The 20,915-nt window shown below is 41.2% G+C and overlaps 1 protein-coding gene across 7 annotated transcripts in view; it reads right to left on the reverse strand.

Moving 5' to 3' along the window:
* Positions 1-1,224: 1,224 nt before the first annotated feature.
* Positions 1,225-20,915, reverse strand: part of znf385c (zinc finger protein 385C) — a 433,208-nt gene continuing 413,517 nt past the window's right edge. For all 7 annotated transcript variants that reach the window (XM_043674956.2, XM_043674952.2, XM_043674953.2 and 4 more), the window contains 4 exons: positions 12,192-12,518; positions 8,970-9,157; positions 4,638-4,736; positions 1,225-2,354 (listed from right to left, as the gene is read on the reverse strand). In XM_043674956.2, coding sequence (XP_043530891.2) covers positions 2,142-2,354; positions 4,638-4,736; positions 8,970-9,157; positions 12,192-12,518 — 827 coding nt within the window. In that variant the 3' untranslated portion in view covers positions 1,225-2,141. The remainder of the gene's footprint in view (positions 2,355-4,637; positions 4,737-8,969; positions 9,158-12,191; positions 12,519-20,915) is intronic.

Raw genomic sequence — 20,915 nt, forward strand, 5'->3', positions numbered from 1 at the left:
TAAAACAACTGATGAGACGGTATGGAAAGAATGGTGCTTAATCCACTTATTAGACACACCATTCCTTTTCTATGTGTGATACAAAGGCAAGTCTATAACAATGAGTGCTATTAAACCAATTAACTTTTATATGTAAAACACATTTGCAATCAACCGGTTCAGAGATGTTATGATATTTCTGTAGTAGAGGGGACTTGAACCTGAGTCTCTCTTAGCTCAGAGGCAGGGACACTACCACTGAACTACAACAGCCCAGAGGCAGGGACACTACCACTGAACTACAACAGCCCAGAGGCAGGGTCACTACCACTGTACTACAACAGCTCAAGCATGCTTGCAGATATTCTCTAATCAATCTTTTCATAGATGTTGTTACATCCTTCTGGAGTAGGATATGAATTGAACCCAGGACTCCAGGCTTAGAGGTAGGGACACTACCACTGCACCACAAGGGCCCTCATCTAGCACAGTTGTATTCTTCTAACAAAATGATAATTGTAGGAATCAACAGTGGAGGCTATCAGAAAAAAAAATGGTTTGCATAACAAACCTAAATAAGGCTAATATCTCAGTCTACATAAACTACATAGCAAAAAGCACTAGAATATCAATGAAAATATTTTATAAAACAACTTTCTCTGTATCTGTACTAAGCCAAGCAAAATAGGGTTAGACAAACAATCCATAACTTCAGAGACAATAGGGTGGTGGAATGGTAGGTGTTTCCAATGAATCTGTACTTCCCCTAATCCATAAACTATCATTGGCATGGAAGACCACATTAGGCTAATAAAACACTACTTCCTTTGGTGAAATGTATACATTAAATCCTTGCTGGCCTTTTTGGTGACTTGCTATGTCTAAAGCAAATTCCAAACCTCAAATAAATGAACCTATTTGGGGAAAAACGTGTGAATGCCCAAAATTGACTTTTGGTGTAATTAAAAATAATTTGCTTCAGATTTAACTGTGCTTTGCTTACACGACTGTGGTTGTTACGAGTCATTATCTGAAGTGTTTCGCTCGGTCTCAAATCTACTAAATGCGTCCTTTCAAAACATTAGCGTTTTTAAGTATAAAATATGGGCCTCTATGAGGCAAGGTTTCGAAAACATTGAATACTAAAATCCAAATTCTGAACTTTGCCAGAAAACTAAATGGCTTGCTTGATAGGAACCATAAAATAATGCCCCTAGCAAATAATTTGCTTTGAATGTTATCAAGATGCTTTAAATAGAATTTATTAAAAATGGTGATAACCTATCAATATGAATCGTTGGAACATATATGATTTTCTGATCCAGTCTTCCATTAGTATTTTCTTATTAGATCTTCGAAAGCAGTTAGCAATAAACTTGTACACAGAGACAGTGTGCTCATTATCTCAATTAGGATCAAATCGGCTAATGCTTTGAAACATTTCAGATCCATCCACTTCCAGCCTCATTGGCTTGACATTTGTGAAGCTCGCAGTATGATGGACGATGATGACTGATGAATGAGGGCTGCGTACAGGAAAGTCAGCTGCAATTTTGTACTTCTTTGCAATGGGTTCAAATTGCCTCCTGAACCTTTATATCAAATAGGCACCCTTAACTAAAATGGGGCTGACATTTCATTTTCTCCATGTTATCTATCCAACTGAGGCAATGAGCTAGGACCACTCTTCGGCTATCCATTCACGTTTCCTTCTTTGGACAGCAAAAAGTCCTGCGATGTGCTATTCGATTTCTCATCAATTGTTTTGGCTTCAAAATCGTTTTTCTTCAAAGTGTTCTTTTTTTTTCAGATTTTTGATTCTATTTCTGTATAAAAAAAACTGCCCTCGCACTCAATATCTTCACTAGCAACTGACACATGTTAAAGAACTCACAAAAATATTGTGCAAAATAGATTGGTAGCCCATGGTTCTACCAGAAATCTACGCACATCTAAATCAGTTCTGTAATTGTCTTTGTAACTGAAACCATATTTTCTTAATATGAAGTTCATCTAAATATATTTGCAGTATAAAACTGCTGACAATAGATGTTGAAGCAAGGAGGCAGAAGTCTGCCATGCATAACTTATAATGTTCACATTTATGACTGCATAGTTCCCTTTTAGTTTCCAAAATGTCTGTGATGATTTGAACCCTGAAGTCAATATGGTGCAAACAGAAATGGTGTATGTGTTGCCCTCAGAGGACCTGGAGTGGCTCTGAAGAAGGCTGGTCCGAGAAATGGTGTCTGGAAGAGTGTAGTCGGTCGAAGAGCAAGGTTTGGCATTGCACAGACAGCAGCTGCTGTTAGAGGATTTGGTAAGAAGCCAGTTGCCAATGGTTTTGTGAGGTGCTTCTGAAAAGCCATCTTTGTCTGTAGAAAGGAAACAAATAAACATGATTAAGACGTCTCAGCCAGTCTTGCCAATACTGTAGTTAAATAGACCTGTAATGGTTAGTCCTCATCAAGCCTATTCACATACTGCTGTTTATTGATTTAATCTTGTCTCAGATATTTCAATGCTATCAATCATACTTTTTCTAATAGAAGCTTTTTCTGAAGACACTACAGGAATCACAGGATATGGAGATAGGGTGAGACGGTGGAATTGAGGTCGTAAATCAGGCATGATTTCACTGAATGACAAAGCAGCCTGAAGTAGTTTCCTGACCAGCTCCTGTCCCTACTTGCTACGTTCTTTACAGCACAGTGGGAGGCCCTTCAACCCATTGTGTCTGTACTAGCTGCCCATTAAAGCAAATCTGAAACAATGCCCAGTTCTCTTTCCAGAACTTGACATTTTTCTTTCTATTTAAAACCACTTTTCCTTCATAAAATGCTGTGGCCTCTGCCTGAACCATTCCCAATGGCAAAGTATTTTATGCTCTAACAACTCTGTACAAAGCAATTTCTCCCAATCCCTTGACTCACTTTCCCAGTGACAATGTTAAATTGATAGCTCTTTGTCACTAAGTTGCTAACCAGAGGCAATAGCATTTCCCTGTACAAATAAAGCAAAGCCTTCATAATTTTAAAGACATCTGAAAAATGTATTCCCAATCTGTGCAGCTCTTGTGGTAACATCCTTAATATACCAAGTGTCCCCTTATAGGGTATTTGGTCTCTTAATTGGTATCTTCCTGGTTTGAGCTTAATGTTGTTTGATAATAATGATGTGTATAAGTGAAGCTAACTTTCTGTTTCCCTTTACTTGTATTGGTCCTCCTACAGCAATACTATTACTGCGCAATTTTAAAATAACAAAATCTTTTTTAAAAATGGGCTTCTTCTGTTAGAGTTCTTCCTTACTAGAAAAAATGTCAGTGCTGTGATTTATTTTTGAAGAAATGTGTTTTTACTATTGGGTGTTAGGTCACTTCCAAATCAGGTATAATACATATTTGGAATTGTATTTTGTATTTAGCTATTCAGCATACAATTTGCTGTTAGTTATCAATGTTCTACATCCAGTAATCTTGTAACAATAGCTTGTCTATGAATATGAAGATAAAAGGCAACTTCTAGGGTGAAGTATAGATTTGTGCTGCAGTTCTTTAGTTCATCCTTAATCCTAAGGTTGCAACAGGAGAGGAAACTTGGTAACATGAAAGTAGATTTCTATACATCATGAATAATAATCCCTTCATCACAGAGATCACTTTGGTACAAGAGGATGAAGTCAGGCAACATTTGGCTATTTAGAGATTAATTTTTAAATGGCATTCTGCAGGAATTGCATTCTAAATAAAGCAATTATCCTCTTACTGGCATTCTTTGGTGCATGTTAGATTGTTGCATCGTTTTAACTATTAACAAATGCATTTCTGCTTCATTTTGCATATATTTGCAATTTAGAAACTACATTTTTGTTGTTGTTCTGGTCTGTAGAATCTCCAAATCTGAGCTTAATATTCTGTTAAGTGATGACAATTTAAACAGAATACTGAAACTAGAATAATTTCTAATACTGGCCCATGGAAATCTTCATATTACAGATTATCATTAAAAATACAGCTGCCGCATCATGGTCCCTTCATATAATGACTTTAAAAAGTGTGAAGGAATAGTACTTAAAGTGCAGGAATGCCAAATAACAAGAGTGAATGAAATGTTGCTTAAATTATTTTGTCCAGCATAGTTCTACTTACTGTGGATGCTGGAAATTGAAAACAAGCAGAAAATGCTGGAGAAACTCAGCAGATCCAGCAGCATTCATACATGAGAGAAACAGGGTTAATATTTTAAGCCTGATATCTTCAGAATTCCAAACTTTTTCAGTTCTGAAGAAGAATCATATTAGTCTTGCAATGTTAACTCTGTTTTTCACTCTCCATAGACCTGATGAATTTGTCCAGGATTCTCTGACTTTTATTCTAATTAACCCAATTATCAATCTTTCCACATGACTATGTATTCATGTGAAAACAATATGCAAATGATTATATTTTTGTTTGCAAAATGTTATGATATAACAAACTTTTAGGGACTGGGTTACTCGGTATTCAGTATTTTGAGAAGGGAGGCCAAGTTGGAGTAATATGCTAAGAATGCATTGGTGCCTCTGTGAAAAAAGTAGTCAGCATGGTTAATAAACTGCTCAGTCATTACCCAATCCTCCAAAGATGTCAATAAACAAACTCGGACTAAAGTGCTCACCGCCAACACCGCAGTCTGTTGAAGCTTGGTATAAGGACTGTATTTAGGCTTAGATGGTTTTCCTGTAAGTCTCTCCTTATGTCTTCTACTAGTCATATGCTGTATTGGGAATCAAGCAGACTTACAAATAAACAGAGTGCTTGAAAGAAAGAGGTTATTCAGTCATTTTAGTGAAAGCACAATATTAACATTGTATTTTTATATTAAGTTAATATTGCTAGCCCTTTGTCTCCAAGCAACTTTTATGTAACATTTGCCTTTTGCCGTAACTTTCAACTTGGTAAAGACATCTGCTATAAAAGAGCAAGCCTCAAAATTACTTTACCTGTCAGGTTTCACATTAACTGGGACATTAATGTGAACTTCTGCTGTAGTAATGATGGTGCAAATGTCATCATTCACTCCTTAAACGCTGGCAATTTCTGGAATCCGCACATGTGCAGTCTCACACAGAAATCCAGAAGTTGCCCCCAGTGATTTTATGCTTCCCCACAGGGTGTGTTGTTGAGAATGAAATCAGTGGAAAATCTGTAAACTGATGAGAACTTCTACCTTAATACAGTTAGACTCACTGTCATATCACTCAGTAAATATTGTGCTCTGTTGAAGGAGGTGTAACTGGGTTTTTACAAACAGAATAAGTTAATAATTACTGCTGAACAGTCTCTCTGGCCATGAAAGAATAACGTTATGAATGTTGAACCAATCCAACAAACTTTGCAAGAGTACTGTTAATACCTTTGCAGATATAGGGAAGGATTTCCTATTTCTGTAGGGGCTATGAGCATTATGTCCACCTTGGGATTTTTAAAAGTTTGTCACTATCTCTTCATAGTCTTTAAGTTAATATCTTGGAACTCCCTGCTGAATGGTCCTGCGGGAGTTCCTTCACCACATGGACAGCAGTGCTTCAAGAAGCAGGACCCGCACCATCACCTCATGGAGAAAAAAGGATAGTAAGTAAATGCCAGCCTTGCTGGCACTGCCTGTATCCCCAAACACAATTTGCTTTTAAACAATGATGCAAACTTGACCATCAAATCCTTTCTGTCATTAAATATCACAATATTAATGTGCAATAATGAAGCACATTAAATAACTTGTGAATTTGGGCTTGCTAATCCATAATTATTGCGCATCAATTTTTCTTCCACATACTGGGACCAGTTAGCAGAGTCAACTAGATGGTTAGTGTGCAGTTCTGATGTAAAGACAGGAGCACAGGGTTCAATTCCTGTTCTGGCGAAGGTAGGTCTACCTGCAATTGAAGGGGAAGTGGTACTCTTCAAACACCATAACCAACTGTCCCTCTCTAAGACAAAACAAGATGCCTATAGTATCATGAGGATTCTGACTCATCACACATCCACCTATTTTGGTTATACTTCATTAAAGCAAGTATCACAGCACTGTATTGCCAGCACCACTAGATGATAATCATCATGAACTAAGCTCTGAATATTTATTAGTAATCCACAACCTTTGTTCATCATGGGGAAGATATAAAGCTCTGAAATGATCACAAACAAACCACAAAAACCACATATAATTTAAGCAGGAACCACCTCGGTCATTTATCATTGAAGTATTTTGCTTCACTTCAATGTGATTGCAGGTTTTATGTCTCAGTAAAAGTGGACACTCCAAATTGGAATCAGAATGGTGATGAATTTCACTGGCAGTCAGCTATGTGGAAACTGAAGGAAATACAGCTCATCTCTCTCTAGTGTTAAGATACCTTCCAGTAAGATGGCGCTGGATATGGTTGACTACTTGCGAGCTCCTGCGCGCAGATCTAAGTTTTCTATTTTCTACAATCGTTCTACACTCTTTAAACTTAATAGCGTGCTTTTAAAAATTATTAATAACTGTTTTATACTGAATAGATTCACAAACTCTTAACCTGTACCTGTGTTTTTGTTTTTGCCACTGTTTGCCTATTACTATCTATGCTACTTAGCCATGTTGATTAGATTAGATTATTACAGCGTGGAAACAGGCCCTTCGGCCCAACAAGTCCACACCGACCCACCGAAGAGCAACCCACCCAGACCCATTCCCCTACATTTACCCCTTCACCTAACACTACAGGCAATTTAGCACAGCCAATTCACCTAACCTGCACATTTTTGGATTGTGGGAGGAAACCGGAGCACCCAGAGGAAACCCACGCGGACACGGGGAGAATGTGCTAACTCCACACAGAGAGTCGCCTGAGATGGGAATTGAACCCGGGTCTCTAGCGCTGTGAGGCAGCAGTGCTAACCACTGTGCCACCGTGATCTGCCTGGATTGCTAACAAGACAAAGCTTTTCTCTGTGCCTTGGTACACATGACACTAAATTCAATTCAATTCAATTCAATGGAACAAAGTTGAATCCAGAGACCACAGTCAGCGATTTAGCGTACAGGTTGCTTGGTAAATGGTTGATATCTTCAACTATTGAAGGACTCCAAAAGCTAGAAGGTAAGATCATGCTATATCTTGAGGCTTTATATAGTCTTGGTGCTGTGTTACTTGGGAAATCCAGGTTGCTGTGTGACACCTATTATAGTCTGGAGCTATGGATGGTACAGCCACCCTTTATCTATTAGGTAAAAACAATGACTGCAGATGCTGGAAACCAGATTCTGGATCAGTGGTGCTGGAAGAGCACAGCAGTTCAGGCAGCATCCGAGGACAGGCAAAATCCGAGGACAGGCAAAATCGACGTTTCGGGCAAAAGCCCTTCAGGTTGATTTTGCCTGTCCTCGGATTTTGCCTGTCCTCGGATGCTGCCTGAACTGCTGTGCTCTTCCAGCACCACTGATCCAGATCCTTTATCTATTACACAGCTGATCAGGAGTCTCTCTGATTTTTGCCCCACCTGTCATCACAAGGATTTATAGGTGTATTCCTTGGCCATCAATGTCTGGGATGGGGCTCGACATGACTGTTCTGGCCCTGAGACAGGACTGTTACCCTTTGTATCAGAAGCACTCCCCCATGCCTTGCAGTCTGCATAAATAAATCCTCAAGCTTACATTTTAGCCCAATTTATTAAACACAGCTAATGTGTATAAAAATTACCTCAACCTGACAATGAACATATTTCTAAAAATATATAGCTTCAGCGTAAATATTTTCTGTAAACCAGATGTGCTTATCCCTCATAACTGTTTGTAAAAGACAGAAAGAAAGTTGACAGATGTAGGTATCAAGTTAAGCCAGTTTTCTCGTGAGACTCTTGTATATTTTGTTGAAGGTTTCTGGTATGCACTGTCGAGTCATCCACTACAGTATATACAATCCTGTTTGTGCAGTGGTCTGCAAGCACATACTGTTCGACGCTGCACTGAATTAGTGGAATTGAGCGTCAGAAACAGTGAAGACATCTTGGCCACCAACTGCGCAACAGGCCAGTGTTGCTAAAGGTAGTAGTTTGGGTGAAGGGATAAGGTCAGTGAGATATGAGCAGTTAATAGCCTAAATGAAACGACAACATGCAGTGGTCCAATATTTTAAATGATTAACAGTAGTTTGAACATATTCCCTGGAATAAACCATCCTGAGGTGCTTTATTGGGAAGATGGAGAAAGGGAGCTGGAAAAGAGAGAGAAAATAGAGGATGAGGGAGGTGGGAGGGAGGCTATCAAAGTCAGAGTGTGAGTTTTTGAATAGGTTTTCCTGGAAGAGGTAGCAAGGCTGAGGAATTTAGAAAGAGAATTTTAGATTTAGAGGGATGTGCATTAACCCTGGCTGTGTGTACTCGTTTCGTCACCAAACCTTCCTCTTCCCGTAACTCTCCATCTATCGACTAGCCTTTCTTACATTGCCAACAACACAAATGCCCAGAGAGTACGAATAAAAAAAACTATTTCTTACAACATTGTGAAGATCCTCCTCTGCTGGAGAATGTTCCAGTGATGAATGTTAAGTTGTTCAGGGTTGACAACTCCATTCCTGTCACCAATTGGGAGAGGGGTAACACAAGCAGAGGAGTAGAGGGCACACGTCCCATGTTGTGAGTGAAATAGCAACTGCCCAGAAGTCTTTATTTACACAAACAGCACATGCTGAGTTGCAGAACTGAGATCAGAGTGCAAGTGGAGAAAGAAACACTCACTGCACTCATGCCACTTGCTTGGAATTAAGCAAAGCAGGTCCCATCTGCTTTCAGAAAGGCATAGATTAGAAGGATCCTACTCCTGAGGCTGCTTGGGAAGCAGCATTTACCTAGTCAATTGCTGAGTCTGGTGTAAGTAATGAGATTCCTTGGATGAATGCACAAAGTAAAATTCAAGGTCTCAGCTTCTTAAATTCTGGGAGAAATATTTCTAGCTTTAACTCACCTGTTTGAGTTGTGTTTCAGAGTTAACATAAATCTCACAGATACTACAGTGAAAAGCCTTGCTCTGTAGACCGATGCTCCCTTTGTTACCGATGCGTTTGGTTTTGTACAAAGTCCGTGGGAAGAGTCTCAGTCTGCTTCTTCTGCTGTGACTGTTCTGTCCCTGCAGCATTGACTTATGCTTGGACCCTAAAATGTGAATATCAGATAATTATATTGCAATGCATCAGGCTTAACACTGTTATTTCTAATGACAGCAAAACTGGCCACAAAAAGATTTACAAATTGATCAAACAAAACCATTCAACCATTAGCTTCATTAACAAACAATTAAAGTTTTATTGATTTGATTTAATTTATTCTTGTCACATGTATCTGGGTACAGTGAAAAGTTTTATTTTGCATGCTGTACAGGCAGACTATATCATGTCAAGTGCATTAGGGTAATATACCAGAGCGCAGAATACAATATTATGCCTGCAGAGGAGATGCAGAAAGAGTTTGGTATTATATTCTTTCCACAGATGCTGCAGAGCTTTCCCAGCAACTTCTGTTTTTGGTTTGGATGTAAAATATCCCTACTTTGAGCTGGTTTGAAGAAGAGCAGGAGAGCTTTTCCCAGTCTCCTGACCAATATTCTTCAGTCAACAACTCTAATAAAAACAGATTGTCTGGTCATTATCACATTGCTGTTTGTGAGAGCTAGTCACACATAAATTGTTTTACTGTGCTATATGTTTCCTGCATTACAGCAGTGACTATAATTCAGAAATACCTTGTTGGTTGTAAAGTGCTTTGAGACGTCATGAGGTTGGGAAAACCATTTTTATCTTTTTTTCGTTTATGACTGCTTCAGTGGAATTGCCCAGCTCTCGCTTTGGCACAACCTTTAACAATACAGTCACTCTGGAATCAATGAAAGTTATGCTCTAATGTCTAAGTAGAAATACTTCCGCAAAGGTGACCTGTCTTTTAACCTAATGAATGGAATGAACTCTCTTTGATGTCTATATACTACGCACAATAGTTCCAAATCTCTTTCATCTTTGCTATCCTATGGCAGAAAAAGGGGAACAGTGTAAAGAGTTAGACTCTGGTTCTGAATCGAAGAGATTCTTGGGATCAAGGATTCTTTTCCCTGTGGTCAGGAGAATATCAAATCAGCTATTGATGGAGTTAATAGTAGTTGTCTTATCCCCAAGATGGTGAATTTCAAGATGAGGGAACACATTTTTAAGGTGAGAACAGAGGGATTTTAAAAAGACTTGAGGCAAATTTTTTTAACACAGAGGGTGGTACACACATGGAATGAACTTCCTGAGGAAGTGGTGGATGTGGGTACAACTACAATGTTTAAAAGACGTTTGGATGGATACATGAATAGGAAAAGCTTGGAGGGATATGGATCAGGAGCAGGCAGGTCTAGGTTTTACATCTAAGATCTAATGCTCTTCTTTGAGATTTGGATACTTCAGGTGAATTTTATAGCTGACAGTTCTTATCCATTCAGAGAAATTGTGCATGTCAGCACAAGGTAAGCAGGTGATCCAGAAAGTTGCTCACAGGATGGAATTTATATTTGCAATCCAAATGGCTAGGCTCCCAATTGACCAACAGCCCTTAATTTGCTTTTGCCGCTTTTCATCTTTATCACTTCTGTCATTAAAATAACAACTAATTTTCTATCAAAGTGGTTCTCCCTTCACAGTTTCTGTTTTATTTAACTGATTCTCTGCCGTGATTCCATGGGAAATGGTGACATTTTCTCAAGCAATTAATCCATTGTGTGATAGTGACATCTGTCGCTTTGTAATCTTTTGATAAGAGCTTAAGTAAAAATACAGTTGGCACACGGTTTTTAAGGTGCAATGCATATTAGGATAGCTATTTCAAACATCCTGCTTTTTTGATTAAGTGATTTCATCAAATTCACAATCTGCTCCCCAGGACACTGTTAGAGTTCTCCTTCATAGACCGTCTCTCAGAGATGAAGACCACAATGTCTGATATGCGTGGAAAATAATTTGGGCAGAACATTACAGGGGCCTGTCCATAACGTTTGACAGGTGGCTCAATTAATGCAGTGTGGGACAACTGCCCCTCAGTGGGATGTCCCACCCTCTGGAGATGCTGACTAATCTGATTAGCTGGCAGCTCCAGCAGCCCAGGCAGTGCTAGAGCTCCCTAGGGGACACTATTGGGACTGCAGGCAAGGCCCATGATGGAAGTCCTATGGATTCCAGAGTCAGTGGGGGTGGGGGTGGTGCAGGGATTTTTCATAAAATTAGCAAGAGGCATGTGAGGAGGATAGGGGGTGGGCTTTAAAGTATGCATCATGGACAAAGGGTGCCCCCTGAAGATAGCACCCACTTCCTTCCTGTCATTTTGAATAGTTTTTTAAAAGAAAGGGAATCCCGTGTTCTGGTCTGAGCAGTGTAATTGAGCAAGCTTGAATGACGCTTAATAATTTATTCAGCTATGAAAGCCTCTTAAGGTGCAATGGTAGTGTCCCTACCTCCAGACCAGGAGGCCTAGATGCAAGTCTGAACTGCTCCAGAGGTGTGTAATAAGAACACTGCACACGTTGATTCAAAGAACTTTATTCAGGGGGGTGCGGGGTGGCGGAGGGAGACAGGTAGGAAGGTGGTGGCTTAGCCACCTGCCCAATATTATGTGCTTCTGCCAAAAGCCCCCACCCCTGGGGACATGTAATATTCAACCACAGGGGGTTGTGCATATGTGGAACAAATTGCCAGAGGAAGTGGTAGATACAGGTACAGGTACAACATTTAAAATGCATTTGGACAGATATATGAAGGTTTAGAGGGGTATGGGTGAAATGCAGGCAAATGGGACTAGTTTAGTTTGGGAACATGTTTGGCATGAATGAGTTGGACCGGAGGTTCTGTTCTCATACGGGATGGCTCTGTGATAGACATTGCCTACTTTTATTGTTGTCTATCTAGCTCAGTTCCATAGACAAGATTAGAGTGGTGCTGGAAAAGCACAGCAGGCCAGGCAGCATCCAAAGAGCAGGAAAAGTTGACGTTTCGGGAAATCTGATGAAGGGCTTTTGCCCGAAACGTCGATTTTTCCTGCTCCTCGGATGCTGCCTGGCCTGCTGTGCTTTTCCAGCACCACTCTAATCTTGACTCTAATCTTCAGCATCTGCAGGACCCACCTCTGCTCAGTTCCACAGATGTCAAACAGTGAGGTCACTTACCATTGTTGTGTGCCTCGAGCTGAGATGCAGAGTTCACCGTCACTTTGCAAACTGCGCAGTAAAGCTGCTGTTTCATTTTCTCTCCTTCTTTCTCACTTTCAGGGGCTGAGCTAACACTGTCAGTGCCCTCACTTCGAATGATCTCTGCAGTGTGCATTACTGACGTTGCAATGTCATTTTCCGACCTGCCATTCGTAGCTTCTGAGCAGGAAAACATGGCTGATGTCTTGGTGCCAGCATTTTCCACCAGAAATACTTTTGATACATGAACCATTGAGGTAGAATTACCTTTTGTTTTCTCACCCATTGGTGTGGTTGGACAATCCTCTGCAAATCAAATCAAGAACACGATAGATTGAAAAGTATATCCTTTTACATGTACCTTTATTTTTGAAAGAGATGAAGATACGTACAAACTTAAATTGGATTACTTTCAGCTATTCAATGGATTAATGGAAAACGGCTTGATTTAATTTAATCTGTCTTCCTCTTGTCTATATTATTCTGAAACATGGTATGTGATTCTTTTGTCTTATTGTGGAATCTTGTCTTCTACACTGTAATTCTCAGCATTGTTAATGTAGAAAAGTAAATTAACTGGAAGAGATAGGTTCTTCAGAAGGTAAATGTCATTCAGACTTCAAAATGCTACAAATTCAATACAGCACCGCAGAATTGTAAAGTCAGCATCTTCCATTAAAAGGAAGTATTCAAACTGAAATTACAAGTAGCAATTTCAGCACTAGTGAGAGACATGGAATCCATATTAAAATTCTGAAGTTCAAAAGCTTTAATCGAGTATCACAGTTATTATTGCCTTTGCTACTAGAACAAGCTTCAAATAAACTGTGGATTGATGGCATCAAGATCATACACTCCTCCCAGCCTATTCAAATCAGAACATTATTGAATACCACAGAATTCACTGGGAAAACTGGTGAAGGTAAGTGGTCTTCATCCTGTTATAGGGCTATGAGAAACTGAAAAATAAGGTGGAACTCATGAAGATTGCAGATGTTGGGAAGTCAGTGTCAATGAGATGTGTCGCTGGGAAAAGCACAGCAGGTCAAGCAGCATCAGAAGAAAAGGAGAGTCAAAGTTTCAGGCGTGACCCTTCGTCAGAACATTCCCATTGTGGGCTTGCAATAATGTTCCAGCAATGCCCAGTACAGGCCTGAGGAACAGCACCTCATTTCTCTTTAGGCACTTTACAGCCTTCAGGACTCAACACAGAGTTGAACAGTTCCAGGCCATGAACTCTTCCCTCCATTTTGATTTTCCCCCTCCCTCCCCAGTGTTTGCATCTTATTTATCACAGTGTTGCTTTTCAGTCAGAGCATGACTTTATTGTCATTATCACCTAATCTGGATCTAGACTTTGTCTTCTCTCTGTCTGCTTTTATTTCATTTCTCTCTTTCTCTGCTTTAGAAGGATTGTAACATTAAAATTTTAACTGTAATTGTTTACTTTTCTAATTTTGACCGAAGATTTTGTACCTAGGCATCTTTGTTCCTAAGGTGGCACTGGAAATGGTGACTTTGTCCACTTTTCACTGGACTCAAGGTTCCTTGTACTTGACTACATGTGACAATAAAATCCAACTCTAATTACGAGAGTAGTGATTGGAACCGGGTGGATCTCATTAACTATGAGATTCTTGATCTGGGCCAATCCTATAATCTCTGGCTGACCAATATAACCACGACAGTCTGTATTGTCTGCACTTTTGTATGTAACGGTTTTGTCTAATGTACAAATGTCATTGTCACTGTCTTGTCATATGTGGAACTGGGATTTGAGGTTTGTCCTCCTCTCCCTGTAAAATGGTTGAATGGTAGGGTTTGGGGCCTAGCTTTGCTGCTCCTCTCCCTTGTAAAATTGCTGTCTCTTATGTACAGCTGTAAATGTTTTTTGTAAATTGTTTGTAATTTGTTTAATAAAATATAAATAAACAGGAAAAAAAAAATATAACCACGACAGTCCGGGTGTCCTTGGAGAAGGAGCACGCGGTGTCCACCAACACCCTGGAGTTGTTCAGGGAGAGGTGGGCGCCGCAGGGAGTGGAGTGCATCATTTCTCCCTCCAATTCTATTTTGACTTAGTCCCTACCCTCCCCTTCACTGTTTTGATCACACAGCACTGCCCTTTGATGTGAAGGGCAGTGTTTGTCACTGGCCACCCGGGTGTTTTCCTATCTTCCTGGTGGTGGAAATTGAATAAAGATTCGTGCACTTTGTCTTTCACTGTGTCTCACACCTGCACACACACACCATGGATTCTGGGGAAAAAATAAGCACTACCGCACTTAAGTGGTAGTGTGGGGGTTAAATTTAAAAAAAAGAAAAAAGAGAAAAAAAATAAACAGAGCATTATTTGAGGTTTGTCCTCCTCTCCCTAAAAAAAAAACAGGAGTCCTGGTAGTGTGGGGGATAAAGGGAGGAAAATAAATAAATAAATAAACAGGAGTCCTCCCTCCCCTTCCCTTCACTGTTTTGATCACACAGCACTGTCCCTTGATGTGAAGGGCAGTGTTTGTCACTGGCCACTCGGGTGTTTTCCTATCTTCCTGGTGGTGGAAATTGAATAAAGATTGGTGCACTTTGTGTCTTTCACTGTGTCTCACACCTGCACACACACACCATGGGTGCTGAGAAAAAAAAAGAAAAAAAAAGAAAAAAAAACTAAAAAAACAAAAAAGAAAAAAACAAAAAAAGAGAAAGAAAAAAAAATATATAACCACGACAGTCCGGGTGTCCTTGGAGAAGGAGCACGCGGTGTCCACCAACACCCTGGAGTTGTTCAGGGAGAGGTGGGCGCCGCAGGGAGTGGAGTGCATCATTTCTCCCTCCAATTCTATTTTGATTTAGTCCCTACCCTCCCCTTCACTGTTTTGATCACACAGCACTGCCCTTTGATGTGAAGGGCAGTGTTTGTCACTGGCCACCCGGGTGTTTTCCTATCTTCCTGGTGAATAAAGATTCGTGCACTTTGTGTCTTCCACTGTGTCTCACACCTGCACACACACACCATGGGTGCTGGGGATAAAATAAGCACTACCGCACTTAGGTGGTAGTGTGGGGGTTTTAAAAAAAAAAGGAAAAAAAAAATAATGGCTTGAAAAAAAAATATAACCACGACAGTCCGGGTGTCCTTGGAGAAGGAGCACGCGGTGTCCACCAACACCCTGGAGTTGTTCAGGGAGAGGTGGGCGCCGCAGGGAGTGGAGTGCATCATTTCTCCCTCCAATTCTATTTTGATTTAGTCCCTACCCTCCCCTTCACTGTTTTGATCACACAGCACTGTCCCTTGATGTGAAGGGCAGTGTTTGTCACTGGCCACCCGGGTGTTTTCCTATCTTCCTGGTGGTGGAAATTAAATAAAGATTCGTGCACTTTGTGTCTTTCACTGTGTCTCACACCTGCACACACACACCATGGGTGCTGGGGAAAAAATAAGCACTACCGCACTTAGGTGGTAGTGTGGGGGTTAAAGGGGGAAAAAAAATGAAAAAGAAAAAAAAAAAATATAACCACGACAGTCCGGGTGTCCTTGGAGAAGGAGCACGCGGTGTCGACCAACACCCTGGAGTTGTTCAGGGAGAGGTGGGCGCCGCAGGGAGTGGAGTGCATTATTTCTCCCTCCAACTCTATTTTGATTTAGTCCCTACCCTCCCCTTCACTGTTTTGATCACACAGCACTGTCCCTTGATGTGAAGGGCAGTGCTTGTCACTGACCACCCGGGTGTTCTCCTATCTTTCTGGTGGTGGAAATTGAATACAGATTGGTGCACTTTGTGTCTTTCACTGTGTCTCACACCTGCACACACACACCATGGGTGCTGGGGATAAAATAAGCACTACCGCACTTAGGTGGTAGTGTGGGGGTTAAAGGGGAAAAAAAAAAAAATACACAGGAGGGAGGTGGAAAACAACAAAAAAAAACAAAATATAACCACGACAGTCCGGGTGTCCTTGGAGAGGGAGCACGCGGTGTCGACCAACACCCTGGAGTTGTTCAGGGAGAGGTAGGCGCCGCAGGGAGTGGAGTGCATTATTTCTCCCTCCAACTCTATTTTGATTTAGTCCCTACCCTCCCCTTCACTGTTTTGATCACACAGCACTGCCCTTTGATGTGAAGGGCAGTGTTTGTCACTGGTCACCCGGGTGTTTTCCTATCTTCCTGGTGACGGAAATTGAATAAAGATTGGTGCACTTTGTGTCTTTCACTGTGTCTCACACCTGCACACACACACCATGGGTGCTGGGGATAAAACAAGCACTACCGCACTTAGGTGGTAGTGTGGGGGTTAAAATAATAATAAAAAAAAAGATTGGTGCACTTTGTGTCTTCCACTGTGTCTCCCACCTGCACACACACACCATGGGTGCTGGGGAAAAAAAAGGAGAAAAAAAGAAAAAAAAAAAGAAAAAAAAATATAACCACGACAGTCTGGGTGTCCTTGGAGAAGGAGCACGCGGTGTCGACCAACACCCTGGAGTTGTTCAGGGAGAGGTGGGCGCCGCAGGGAGTGGAGTGCATTATTTCTCCCTCCAACTCTATTTTGATTTAGTCCCTACCCTCCCCTTCACTGTTTTGATCACACAGCACTGCCCTTTGATGTGAAGGGCAGTGTTTGTCACTGGCCACCCGGGTGTTTTCCTATCTTCCTGGTGTTGGAAATTGAATAAAGATTGGTGCACTTTGTGTCTTTCACTGTGTCTCACACCTGCACACACACACCATGGGTGCTGGGGATAAAACAAGCACAACCGCACTTAGGTGGTAGTGTGGGGGTTAAATTAAAAAATAATAAAAAAAAATAAACAGGGGATTCTTCCAAAAAAAAAAAAATTTTAAAAAATAAACGGGGGATGAATAAGCACGACCACTGTTTGGCAAAAAAAAAACCCACGACAGTACCGGGGCGGGCTGTCCTAGAGGTGGTCAAAAGGTGCGTCAGGGCGGACTGAGAACTGGAAGGGGCATGGGGTGGACCGAGAACCAGAAGGTGGGTAGGGGCGGGCTGCCTTAGAGTGGTCAGAAGGTGGGAGGGATGGGGGCTTGCTGGGTCTGTATTGTCTGCACTTTTGTATGTAACAGTACTGTCTAATGTACAACTCTCACTGCTGTTGTCTCTTTATATCTTTGTGAAACTGGGATTTGAGGTTTGTCCTCACGTCCCTGTAAACTGTTTGAATGGTAGGGTTTGGGGCCTGGCTTTGCTGCTCCTCTCCCTTGTAAAATTGCTGTCTCTTGTATGTAGCTGTAAATGTAACTGTTTGTTGTAAACTGTTTTTGTAATTTGTTTAATAAAATAATATAACCACGACAGTTGTCACTGGCCACTCGGGTGTTTTCCTATCTTCCTGGTGGTGGAAATTGAATAAAGATTCGTGCACCTTGTGTCTCACACCTACACACCATGGGTGCGGTAGTGTGGGGGTAAAAAAAAATAAAAACAGGAGATTCACCTGCAGAAAAAAAAGAGAAAAAAAAATAAACAGGTGCGAAGGGCACTGCTTGTCACTAAAAAAAATAATATAGCTCATAGCCCAGGTGTCTCTGGAAAAGGAGCACGCGGTGTCCACCAACACCCTGGAGTTGTTCAGGGAGAGGTGGGCGCCGCAGGGAGTGAAGTGTATTATTTTCCTCCCTTCAACTCTATTTTGATTTAATCCCTGCCTTCCCCTTCACTGTTTGATCACACAGTATTGCCCTCTGATGTGAAGGGCACTGCTTGTCACTGGCCACTTAGGTGTTTCCTTTCTTCCTGGTGGTGGAAATTTGAATAAAGATTTGTGCACATTGTGTCTTTCACTGTGTCTCACATCTGCACACACACAACATGGGTGCTGGGGAGAAAATAAACACTACAGCAGTTAGGCGGTAGTGTGGGGGTAGAAAAATAAAAAAAAAAGAAACAAAAAAAAACCACGACAGCTGCTGTTGGTTTCTGTTTATTTTTGGGGAACCAGATTCCTAAACTGGCTGAATTATATAGCCAGTTTGTTAACTGATATTCCTTTCTTAAAAAAAATAACCAGGACATTAGAATCTCCTCATTGATTCAGTGGAGTGACTCCAAGCTGGCTGGTTACAGCCAGTGTATTGTTGTTGGTTTTTGTTTTTGGGGACCTAATTCCTAAACTGGCTGATCTACAAAGCCAGTTTGTTGATGGTGTTCCTTTTTTTGAGGATTGATTTCTGAACTGGCTGATCTTCACAGTCAATGTGTTATAGGTGTATTTCAGTTCTCATTAGGGAACTGTTGTTTCACTGGCTGGTTACAGCCTGTGCGCTACTCTTTTATTTCTGGTTTCTTTTGAGAAAGGACTATGCTGATTTTGTGGCAGGGCTTAGCCTTTCACTTTTTTTGTAAGTGTCTGTATTTTCCTTTTTGCATGTGTTTTCACTTTTTGGTGTTTGGACTGACCCGTGAGTCAACTGCACCTTTCCAGATGAACTGTTCCTCTGCAGGTAGGCCTGGCCCTCTGTTGGTGGACTAGGCCTCTGTAAAGGCTCAACAGCTGTGTGTGTGCTGGGAGGAGAGCATTTGCTGCATGCTGAAGGAGACTCTGGCTTTGGGAGTGGACCAAGCCCCTGTGAGTTAACTGCACCTTTACAATGAACTGTATTCCTGTGAGGGGCCCGGTCCTCTGTGGAGACTGAACACATGTTGTGGGGTGTGCATTTGCTGCCTTTAGGAGTGGACTCTGCCTTTGGTTGTGGACTCTGTTTCTGGCAATGGTCTCTCCATACCAGAGGGGACTCTGTTTTTGGTAACTGACTCTGCAATTTTGCTTGTTGGTTTTATCACCTGCACTGTCTTGTGTGCGCCTGGTCTGGCAGGCATTACTGTGAGCTGGGAGGCTCTTGGGTCATCCTGAAAGCTGTCACCTGGAGAACCGGAAGGTGGATAGGCCATCCTAGTGCTGTTGTCCCAAGCAAACAGCGGGATGGGCTGTCCTAGAGGAAGTTATGTCTGAGCAGTTCACAGGCCGGATGGTGTGTCAGGTTGGCAAGAGCCAGATGGTACATATGGGTGGACTGAGAAGCCAGAAGGGGTGTAGGGGCAGGCTGCCTTTGAGTGACTGGAAGGTAAGAGGGGCAGGTGGGTTGCTGGGGGAGGGTCTGTGTTCTATGCACTGTTTTCATTGGATTGGACTGTCTTGTCTGTGTTGTTACTGTTTCCTTTTTGATGACTGAAAGTGGGATTTGAGGTTTGTCCTGATTTCCCTGTTAACTGAATGGTGGTTTTTGGGGTTTGGCCTGGCTGCCCCTTCCCCTGTAAGTAGCGATTTTTTTGTGAACTGCTTCTTTTTGTTTATTGTCAACTGTTTGCATTTTATACGGTTTCATGAAATTAATAAAGAAAAATTAACAGGAGGAAGAAAAATACAATCAGGACATTAGAATCTCCTCAGTTGTGGATTGACTGAGCTGGCTGGCCACGGTCAGTGTACTGTGCACTAGTAATTAAAGGGTGACTTGATGACAGGAGCTGGCCTCTGTGTAGTTATTTTAACTACTTCCTTTGTCTTTTGTTCTATGATTTCATTGATCTCCATTCTCCGTCAACCTTTCCCTTCTGTTCCACTTGCCTTTCTCGACTTCATGAAAGTCAGTGACTTTCCAAACAAAAAGCAGAGATTGCTGGAGAAACTCAGTAGGTCTGACAGCATCTATGTAGATGCCCCCTACCACCCCTCATTGTCCGCACAAATAACCATCTTTTCTTCAGTTCTGAAGAAGGGTCACTAAATTTGAAAAGTTAACTCTGTTTTTCTCTTTACAGATACTGCTGGATCTGTTGAGTTTCTCTGTAAATTTCTTATTGTTTGTTTCGGCATCTGCAGCTTTGTTTTATTTTAGTGTTTAAATTCAGTAACTTTTTCACCTCTCTTCAGTTCTGAGGAGGAGTCATATTGGACTCAAAACATGAACTCTATTCTTCTCTCTCCCTCTCCACAGATCCTGCTGAGTTTCTGGTGTATTTTGTTTAATCCTTTTCCTTTCCTTTTTTTTCCCACTGTTTTTAGTTAATATTTTTGAATCATTTGTGAATCTTCTCACAAATAACCAGCAATGGGAATGTGATTCTGACTTTAAAGCTTCTGATAGGCATATGGAGGATAGTGGGCTAGTGTAGGTTAGGTGGGCTTGGATCGGCGCAACATCGAGGGCCGAAGGGCCTGTACTGCGCTGTATTCTTCTATGTTCTATGTTCTTCATCCCAGTTGTGTATCAGCCTTGTGAAAACTAGCCGTCGAGGGATGAAGCATGAATGTTGGTGAGAAGGTTGGCATTGGGGATAGAACAAAAAAAAAATTAATCCCTAAAATCTTTAAACTGCCTCATTTTACATTTTGTGGCGGTATTCTTTGCTGCAGTATTTCAACAAAGATTCAGAAAATACAAGAATGTTTACCTGGTCTAATAACAGACAATGCAGAGAATTTGTTTTTGATAGCTCAAACAATACACAAATTTCCTTTTCAATTTTGATGCACATTGCAAGACCAATTTCATACCAGCTATGATGTTATGGAAATAAATACCCTCTGTAATTATGTGCAAATGATCGCATGTATTTTGATGTGCAATAAAAATATTAAATATCTAAAATCCATGGGAAGGATTGTCATGCTTCCTCTCAATGGGAGCAGCTTACAGCAATCTGTGGTAGGTACAGGAACAATTAGTGGATTAAGCAATCGTATTTC

This window comes from Chiloscyllium plagiosum, unplaced genomic scaffold, assembly GCF_037043375.1.
Source record: "Chiloscyllium plagiosum isolate Xiang-an unplaced genomic scaffold, Cpla_swu_hap1 HiC_scaffold_32, whole genome shotgun sequence".
NCBI classification, from domain to species: domain Eukaryota; kingdom Metazoa; phylum Chordata; class Chondrichthyes; order Orectolobiformes; family Hemiscylliidae; genus Chiloscyllium; species Chiloscyllium plagiosum.